General features: G+C 47.3%; 1 protein-coding gene across 1 annotated transcript; it reads left to right on the top strand.

Annotated features, from left to right (window-relative positions):
• Nucleotides 1-8,524: 8,524 nt before the first annotated feature.
• Nucleotides 8,525-9,598, top strand: GPR20 (G protein-coupled receptor 20). Its single transcript, XM_030445758.1, has one exon. The coding sequence runs from the start codon at nucleotides 8,534-8,536 to the stop codon at nucleotides 9,596-9,598; it is 1,065 nt and encodes a 354-aa protein (XP_030301618.1). The 5' UTR covers nucleotides 8,525-8,533.
• The last annotated feature ends 289 nt before the right edge of the window (nucleotides 9,599-9,887 follow it).

Below are 9,887 nucleotides of genomic sequence, written 5' to 3'. Positions count from 1 at the left end.
AATTTCCTTCTCTGTGTATCTCTGGGAGCTTCATTCCATATTTTCCATGCATTTTTAGCAGAGGACTGGAGAAGGACAGATCTTGCAGCTCTTTCCAAGTTTTAAATAGATTTCTGAAGTGTCCAGGATGGGTTATCTGTCACCTGGTTCAAGCCTGGATGCAGAGAGTGAGCATCTGGGCCAAGCTGAGTGTCCTCCCTCCCATCTGGGTCACTTTGCTCCTTGAAGAAGAGGAATGCAGTCTGGAGAGTTGTGCTCCCCCTCTTCTAACTGGCAGTGGTTCCTCATGGCCTGGGATGACTTGTTGGACTAAATAATTGCTTGGGCACTCAGAGGATATTTCTTGTCTTAAAAGGCACCTGAGTCCCTCACTCATTTTTATTTTGGCCTTAGACTTGCTGGGGAGTATGAGGGTCATGAATGTGCACACACAGCATTGATAGTGGGTGGAGCTCAGATCACAGCTCATGAAAATACCCACTTCTCATCCACAGCAGATGGGTCCTTGGAGATGAAGGGCCACATTTACACATTTACACCAAATGGGCACACCAGGGAGGAGGGAAATGGCTCAAGAGCACATCAACCCCTCAGTTTAGGAAGGATATTGAGGTCCTGGAGCGGATCCAAAGGAGGGCAACCAGGCTGGTGAAGGGACTCGAGCACAGATCCTATGACGAGAGGCTGAGAGAGCTGGGGGTGTTCAGGCTGGAGAAGAGGAGGCTCAGGGGAGACCTCATCACTCTCTACAACTCCCTGAAAGGAGGTTGGAGCCAGAGGGGGGTTGGGCTCTTTTGCCAGAAGACTTTCAACAAGACAAGAGGGCATGGTCTTAAGTTGTGCCAGGGGAGGTTTAGGTTGGATATTAGAAAGAATTTCTTTATGGAGAGGGTGATCAGACATTGGAATGGGCTGCCCAGGGAAGTAGTGGATTCTCCGTGTCTGGAGACATTTCAAAAGAGACTGGATGTGGCACTCAGTGCCATGGTCTAGCAACTGCAACGGTGGTTCAAGGGTTGGACTTGATAATCTCTGAGGTCCCTTCCAACCCAGCCAATTCTATGATTCTATGAACCACACCAGCCCAACAACCACCATTGCATCAGCCTACCTGCTAAGTCTGTGATTGCTTCCCTGACTTGAAGGACAACTCCTGGTTATCCCTGGGACTGGACACCCAAGTTTTGTTTCTAGCCAGATGGGAGATCTTATTCACATGGGTAACTTCAGAGACACAAAAGTTAGTGATGGGGCTTAATCCCTCTTGCTGTTGTGCAAAGTAAATTCACACTTTTCTCCTTCCAGACAAAGATGTTCAGCACATGACCACTTAAACCACTGGGCAAAGTAAGAGCTGGTGGCCATCAGGCATTTCATTCCACATGGGCAAGAATGCTCTGAGACCCCAGGCAATCAGCTCTCATTTGTCCCCAGGAAGTCCCCACCATGAGGAAGATAAAAATTGGTGTAAATCTGAAGTTCTTTCACTTCAGGAAAACAAGGAGGGGTGGATGATGCTCTCTCTTTGCAAAGCCATCCAGCCTTATTCAGAGGGTTTTGATGCCAAAGCAATGGTGAATTTGCAGGGAAGGAGACCAAAGTGAAAGGATTTGTGCTAGCAAACTCCTTGCAGGTTCATGTTAGAGGAAGCAAGGATCCCTCTCAGTGCCTTTTTGTGTGTTTCTCAGCTTTGATTTCCTCCATCCTTCTCATGTTTTTCAGTCTCTTGGCTAATTTCAACCAAAATTTGACAGAAGGGAAAGATCACCTCAGTTTTCAGGAAATTAGGCAGCAAAGAGAGGAGAAAGTAAAACAAGTGTTGGAGCCAAGGGAGGAGCTGGAACATGAGTGTTCATTAAGGCAGCCAAATGTCCACTTGGGAAAAATTTATAATAAGCATCCGAGCCAGGGCAAAGTATTCATCCAGCCCTGAGAGACACTGCAAGATCTGAATCCCTAAGAAAGCAGGTGACATTTAATAAACTGATCCTCACAGAACTGTGTGGTTTGTGTCTCCAAATCACTTTTTATTTCCACGGCATTGGAGGGGAAGGAATAATGCAGCTCTGGACTAGGTTTGACTGCTTCCAACTGCAGTTCTCCAGCAGTCAGGAGTTTCACACCCTCTGTCCAGACACCCTCAGAGCTAGAGGCTTCTAAGAGACATCACTACCCAGGAGTCAAGTGAAAGCAGAGATCTGATGCCCACAAATAGGGGATTTTCCCCACCCTGGGAATAGCTCCATTTCTGCTTCAGTGTGGAATCTCTCTCCCCTGAACACCAGCTCTCTAATCTCAGACTAGATGGGCACCAGCTTTTCCCTTTCAGCAGCTGGATTCATTTCCTTTTTCTCCCTTTCTCCCTCATTTCCCACTGTCAGCAAACCCACCTTCCCCTGGCTGAGCATGAGGCACACAAAACAAGCTCTGCCATGTATAGGGCAAGGTCCTCGACATGCAGAAAAACACCATATTTGGCCAGTTTGAGCCAGAGTTGAGTGAGAGCTTGCCAGAAGGAGAATCATACATTTTCAACTGAAAAGAGAGTGATTTTAACCCTTCATTTATAAATATCATGTTAAATCACCCAGGGAACTTCAAACATGGAAAGGCTGCAAAACTAAACACACACTGTGGCAGAGTCACACCAGGAGGCAGGGCAGGGTGAGAGGGATGGGGGGGTGATAGAGGAGCCAGGTTGTCCTGTCAGACATTCTGAATCAAGAGAGGGAAATGAGAAAAGCTGAAGCTGTTTATACTAAATAACACTTGCTCGGGCTTGTTAATGCCTTTTTCATCTTTCTGATCCCAGCACATGGCTGTCATGTTCCTTGTCTCTGGGTCTGCAAGCAGAGATCCTATCTGCACACCCCAATAAATAATCCCGGAAAGCAGTCAGGACAGAGCTCAGCTGCACGACCTACCTTTCCTTTCCTTTCCTTTCCTTTCCTTTCCTTTCCTTTCCTTTCCTTTCCTTTCCTTTCCTTTCCTTTCCTTTCCTTTCCTTTCCTTTCCTTTCCTTTCCTTTCCTTTCCTTTCCTTTCCTTTCCTTTCCTTTCCTTTTCAGATTCAAGGAACCACATCAACACCAGAAAGTGGAGGGTGAGGCTTAAGGCTGACACCAAGCAAAAAATGTTGAGTGGAAGGAAATCCAGGATAGTCAAGGACATTCTCCAGGGGCAGATGTACCTCAGAGGACATGTGTGATGACAAGCAGGGAGGGAGGGAGAGAAGAGGCTGCAGGAGTTGGCTTCAGCCCAGTGACCATCTGGTTCCTATTTGGCCCAAAATCGGTGGCCCTGGTTGTGTCACACAAAAGTATTTCAGAGCAAGTCTCCCCCTCCCAGTGCTGAGCAGGGACCTTTATCAGAAGGAGGAAAACCAGGTCAGCTTCCAGTCACCTTCCCTTATGTCATTTCTACCCAGATGCCTGCTGTACTTCTCAGGAAATGCTTGTCACAGTGTCACAGCCAGACAGACAAAATCCAGCCTGAGGGGTAGAATATTACAGCATCATTCAACTGGCACGGTCAGAAAGCACTGAGAAGGATGCCTGGTTTGGGGTTTTGCAGACTGGCAACTCCAAGAAACAGGGATTGCATGGAAATCTGAGGGGCTGAGAGCTAAATTAGGCATGAAGAAGGTCATGATCCAACCTATTTGAAGATCTGAGGGAAGGGGTTACCACCAGGGGTATTTACTCTGTAAGCAAAGGTGATTGTGATTCCTGTAGCTCTGCATGAGCTCAGACCAGAGCTGGAAGCAATAAATAGTTCAAGAATAACAAAATAAAGGTTTGCAGAGGCTGCAAAGCTTCTCACCTGGTAAGCCATGACCCTCCCTGGTTGCTCTGAGCCATCCCTCTATGGTGATGGGTGGCTGAACTGATTCACTCCAACATATCCAAGAGTGTTTCTGATGAATGACCAGGCTGGTGTAATTTTTTTGACAGGAAGACGAGGGGGGGGGGAGAAAAGAACTAGAAATCTTTGGAAATGTTTGCTTTTCCTCAGACACGAGGTCACGCTGCCATTCTGGGCCTTGTTCAGCAAAATGGGGCCATGTACCTTTCTGAAGTGCTTGGAGACCCACAGTGGAAAAACACTTAGTAGCTGGTAACCAGGGGTTTGGTCCAGCTCCATCTTGTTAAAAGCACTCAGAGGAATGCTGTTTTTTTGCCAGTCCAGCTTTCATCCCTTCTGCTTGTGAGCCATGAGAGGAGGGCAGTCCCATAAAGAAAGGAAAAGGCCATTCACCCAAACATCCATCAGCAACAATTAGATTAGAGGAAGATGTTTCCCACTGCAGCCCAAGAAACAGCTTTTCCACAGCCTGGCAGAGAGGAAATCTTCAGAATTAATTATATTTCTTGGCACTGATTTCACATTGTTGCTCAGAATTTGAGTCAGGACAGGGCAGTGATGGATGGGGAAAAAACACAACCTCTGATTCAGCTCTTCCCTTTCATACTCCATTTGACAAACTAAATGCTACCTGGTTTTTAGCTGTTTATTATATCTGGAGTTTATTTCACTGTACAGGAGGGTCAATGGGAGAGGTGAGCATGTGAGCTATCACACTGTATATGCTGAAGATTTTCATTTTTGTGTGCATGAGCTCACAGGGGACTTTTTTCTACCAGCCTGAAAAGTGCCCTACAAACTTCAAAAGCATCATGAGGATGAGGAACATCTGAGTGAATTTTGAGGTACTGATTTCCTTGAGGCAAGAAAGGAAACATTTAAGATGAATATCAGGTGGTCAGGATAAAAGATCTGAGCCTGAAGAAAAATCTCCCAGCAGAGGCAAGTTACTGAAAAGATGGAACAGCAGATCATTGAATCATAGAATTGGCTGGGTTGGAAAGGACCTCAGAGATCATCAAGTCCAACCCAACCGCTGCAGTTCCCAGCCCATGGCACTGAGTGCCACATCCAGTCTCTTTTGAAATATCCCCAGGGATGGAGAATCCACTACTTCCCTGGGAAGCCCATTCCAATGCTTGATCACTCTCTCCCTAAAGAAATTCTTTCTAATATCCAACCTAAACCTCCCCTGGCACAACTTGAGACCGTGTCCTCTTGTCTTGCTGAGAGTTGCCTGGGAAAAGAGACCAACCCCCCCCTGGCTCCAACCTCCTTTCAGGGAGTTGGAGAGAGTGATGAGGTCTCCCCTGAGCCTCCTCTTCTCCAGCCTGAACACCCCCAGCTCCCTCAGCCCTTCCTCACAGGACTTGTGCTGGATCCCTTCACAGCCTCCTTGCTCTTCTCTGGACCTGCTCCAGCACCTCAATCTCCTTCCTGAGCTGAGGGGCCCAGAACTGGACACAGTACTCAAGCTGTGGCCTCACCAGGGCTGAGTACAGGGGCAGAATCCCTTCCCTGGACCTGCTGGCCACGCTGTTCCTGATCCAGGCCAGGGTGCCATTGGCCTTCTTGGCTACCTGGGCACACTGCTGGCTCAAAAAGCCAGTGCCTTAGAATTAGAAGACAAAGGCATACACAGCCCAACACACTCTGTGTCATGGATGGGATGGGATTGGTGATTTTGTCTTCTCCCTTTAGTCAGCTACCTGTGTGCACACTGAAATCCAAGTTCATGCCTCACTTGAGGAGCAGCACTCTTCATTTCCTGCCTTACACTGGTGCAGGGGCTTCCACAGTGCTCCTCTTGATGGCATCTGCAAAGAGAAATCTGGGAGCAGATCCAGGCATCTGCTCATTTCAGTTTGTTTTTGTCATTAAAGAGAGAAACAAACAGAGGAGATCAGATGGTGAGAATATTAGAAAATCATTAGAAAATGGGCCAGCATTCTGCAGCCTCCCCATGCATCTCTCTCAGGTGCCAGACTTTGCAACTCCACCACCTTCAGCCAGTCTTGGGTCCAGTTTTTCCTGTTATTCTCTGGCAGCATGCTTGGCAGAAGATGTAAAGAGACAAGAATCTCCCCCAGGAGTCTGCAGGCTCAATCAGACCCAGACAAAATAATGTGAACATGTGTGCTCCTTTGGCTGCCACCAGAGTTCAGTGCAGGGTGAGGTAATCTGAGCACTCCTGAAACACAGAGTAGTCCCAGGGTCTGGTTGCTGCTGGGGATGGGAGCAGAAGGGAGGATTTCTGCTCTTTGCCCAGCAGTTTCTGGGGACTTTACAGGTGGTCTGACCCCAAGCTTTGGGATTTCAGCCCTGCAGCATGATCTGGCACTGGATTTGATCTAAGAAGGGCTTTAGGGTTGAGCATCAGCCATTCCAATGGACAATTCAATTCCTTGGGCTTGAGTGGCTACAGAAGAGACCAAATTGCCATTTGAAAATGAATATTCTCCCATGTCCAAGGATATTAAAAGTCAGCTTTTTCTTTCACACCACTTCCAGAGACTAGATGAGAGGCAAAGAATAAACCAGAGCAATGATCAGATTCCAGGCCAACAGACCCAAGCTCCATCAGTGCAGCAGATGGAGTTACTGACTCCATCACAGGTGAGGTGTTCAGTCTGGGACCACACAGCTCAGGGAAATGTTGAAAGGCAGAAGAGGGTCCAGAAGAGGCTTTACCAAGACACTCTGAGGCCAACTAGCTGGCAAGTGGTTTTGCAGAGGATTTGGGGGGCCTGGTAGAGGTCAAGTTGGACATGAGCCAGCAATGCACCCAGGTGAGAAAAAAAAACAACAGGAACCTTAGGAGGAGCACTGCCAGCAGGCTGAGGAAGGGGGGGGGTGGAATCCTTCCTCTGCTCAGCACTGGTGGAATATATCAGGAGTGCTGGGATCAGGAAATGCAAAGATACTTGGGAACCTCTTCCCTCAAATCACAGTTCCTCAGCTCTTTCTTCCAGACAGCTGGAAGCCTTCTGCTTTTTGAGAGGAATCATGGAGGAATTCAAGACCTTGAGAGTTATGGCTAGCAGGGATTTATAATTCATTAGCCCAACAAGCAAGATTTTGGTGGCTGGCCAGGAAAAAGGCTTTGGTGTTTCTCAGGCAGGCTCAGAGCTGCTGTGACACTCTCTGGACCCAAAACACTGTCCCTGCAAAACATTTCCTTTTGGCCAGCAGGAACTCTCCTGAGGATCCACTTTTCACTGGAAGGTTTATGACCTCGGCAGCTTCCTCCTCCACTTTGTCCATGGTCACCAACACCTTGAAGCATCTCAAGGGTAACAGAACACCTTTGGGTCATCCTCCCAGTCCCCTTAAGCAGGAAAAAGAATCAGTGCAGGCAGAAAGTCAGCTGCCACAGGATGGGGCATTCCTGGGAGAGCTGGGTATCCAGATCCCTTCAGCAATCCAAGCCTTCCTGCCTGGGAGCTGAGGCTGTTCCTTTGAGCACTGGAAGATGTGTTCTCACCTCCTTGTCTCCTGGCCCTTCTGCACTTGGCTCTTTGGTAGCAGGGATTTCAAATCCTCATAATTCAAGTCTTTCAGCATTATTCTCTTGCTGATTCAAGCTGTTTTTTTTTTTAAAACCTCAAAGTCCTGTTCAGCTGCTTTGAGATATTCCAGACATTTTTCAACCATTTATTTTTATTGAAGCCAGCCAAGTCTCTGTATATATTTAGCTTTTTTAAAAAAATCTTTTTAATATACAAATCAGTTTAAAATAGTGTGTAAGTCAGGAGTGATTTGCAAATTAAACTGTCAAACCCTGGCAGGAGTAGCAGCTGATGCCCTTGCTTTAAAATACCCAGGCTGCTGATTCCCTTGGTTTCAGGCCTCCAGATGATGCCACAAAACCTGCTTGTGCTTTCCTGGAAAACTCAACCATTCTTTGATTTTAGGAAAAGTTTTAGAGTTCCTGAAAATTCTGCTTCATGTAACCCTCCAATGGGATCACCTGGCCCAGGGAAGGGATGGGATATTTTAGGAGTCAGGTGCTAGGGCCATGGTTGCACCAATGGGTTGGAAAAATATCTGCTGGATGCCAGCACTGCTCCTATGTCAGGGAAGGAAGAGCCTCAAGTCAGGAAAAACCTCCAGTGGAGGAAGGATTCAAAAGTATAAGCACCATGTTTAGGAAAAAAAAATACTTTCTAGGAGCCATATATTGTCCTCATCCCCCCTGACAGAGCAGAAAATGGGTTGTGCCCTCTCTGAGCATCAACTCACTCCACCTGGACTCAGTCTCTGGCCATTCTCTGGGCCATTTGCTGGCTCAAACATGACCATGGGAAGGGCCCTGTGAGTTTCCTTTTTCCTTTGCTCCTTTTGACACTTCCTTGTTTCACTCAGACCTTAAAACTACTTTTGCACAGGGCAGAGGAAGAGAAACCTGAAGTGGGGATTCTGTGTCTTCTCCAAAACATGCATCTGGAGCCACTGCAAGACAATAATTATAAACCCAGGGATTATTGGTAATCCCATACCAGCAGAAAAGATGCTCAGAGAGTACAGCAATATTTATAACTACTGAAGATGTAGAAATCTATTGGTTAAAATGTTCTCAAGAGACAATATTTGGAGCCTTAGGAAATGCTGACATAACCACCAATATACCTCTGTTTCTTTTCTTCCAGATCCCTGGGAAATCAGTGACCATGCCAACCTCCTCCACACAACTTTCATCCCTGGAGTCTACCAACACCACCCAGCAGCCCAACTCCAGCATGTACTTGTTCTCCAAGTTCATCCACCCTGACACAGAACTGTACAGAGAATTTTACAGCCTGTGGATTGCCCTGCTGGTAGTCAATGCCATCATTTTCCTGGTGGGTGTTGTGCTGAACAGCTTGGCCTTGTACGTCTTCTGCTTCCGTACCAAGACAAAAACCACCTCAGTTATTTACACCATCAATCTGATTGTTACTGATCTCTTGGTGGGTTTTTCCTTGCCTGTCAGGATCATCATGTTCTATAGTGCAGGGGACTGCCTGAACTGCTCCTTGGTTCACATCTTTGGCTACTTTGTCAACATGTACTGCAGCATCCTCTTCTTGACCTGCATCTGCGTCGACCGCTACCTGGCAATCGTGCAGCTGGAGGCCTCGCGGAGATGGAGGAACCCGACCTGTGCCAAGGGGATCTGCATCTTCATTTGGATCTTTGCCACTGTGGTGACCTTCTCCATCCTCACCATGGCCATACAGTTTGCTGCCTGCTGCCTCTCCAAGATCCTGGTCCTGATGGTCTGTGAGTACTTCTTCCCCCTCGTCATCATCATCTTCTTCACCACCAGGATTATGGGCGCCCTCTCCAAGCCCAGCCTCATGCACCAGAGTCGGGAGAGGAGGATGAGGGCTGTCCAGCTCCTGAGCACCGTCCTCATCATCTTCATGATCTGCTTCACTCCTTTCCACGTCCGACAAGTAGCCATCTCCATCAACCCAGACATGCCCCACGATGTCAGCCTCCTTGTCTACCACGTGACAGTCACCCTGAGTAGCCTCAACAGCTGCATGGACCCCATTGTCTACTGCTTCGTGACCAACAACTTCCAGTCAACCATGAAAAACATCTTCAGGAAAAGAGAGCCAGAGCAAAGCAGTGTGGACATCCTGGGCATGAGCAAGAACTCCAAAGGTTCTAATGCAATCATTGCCTTCTCAAACAAAATAGGGAGCCCCATGAATTTGCCATCATCCCCAAGCAGTGTCCAGATATAAGCCAGATGTGACTGGACACACTGCAGCAAGCCAGTGCAGTGGTGCTGGAATGTTGCAAAGATGTGTGGGATTATTGTCTTGGACATCTTTGGTTTCCAGGATGAGGTTTAGAAGGACAGTGGTGGAATTTATCCCTCAAGAACATTGTGGTCTGCTTGGAAAATGGAACCTGTAATGCTGTTACTGCCAACACAAAAGAGAGTCTTTTAATTACTGTTCCAAACAGGAAACTTTTCTTTGTATTTTAATACAGACATTTTGTTAGCAACAAATTCTTTACTGTGGTTTT

This window comes from Calypte anna, chromosome 2 (assembly GCF_003957555.1).
Source record: "Calypte anna isolate BGI_N300 chromosome 2, bCalAnn1_v1.p, whole genome shotgun sequence".
Lineage (NCBI taxonomy): Eukaryota > Metazoa > Chordata > Aves > Apodiformes > Trochilidae > Calypte > Calypte anna.
Note: the sequence above shows the minus strand (reverse complement) of the source record. Positions and strands in the feature narration are given on the sequence as shown.

Coding starts and splice junctions, on each gene's coding strand:
- GPR20 (XM_030445758.1), top strand. CDS start 8,534: ATGCCAACCTCCTCCACACAACTTTCATCCCTGGAGTCTACCAACACC.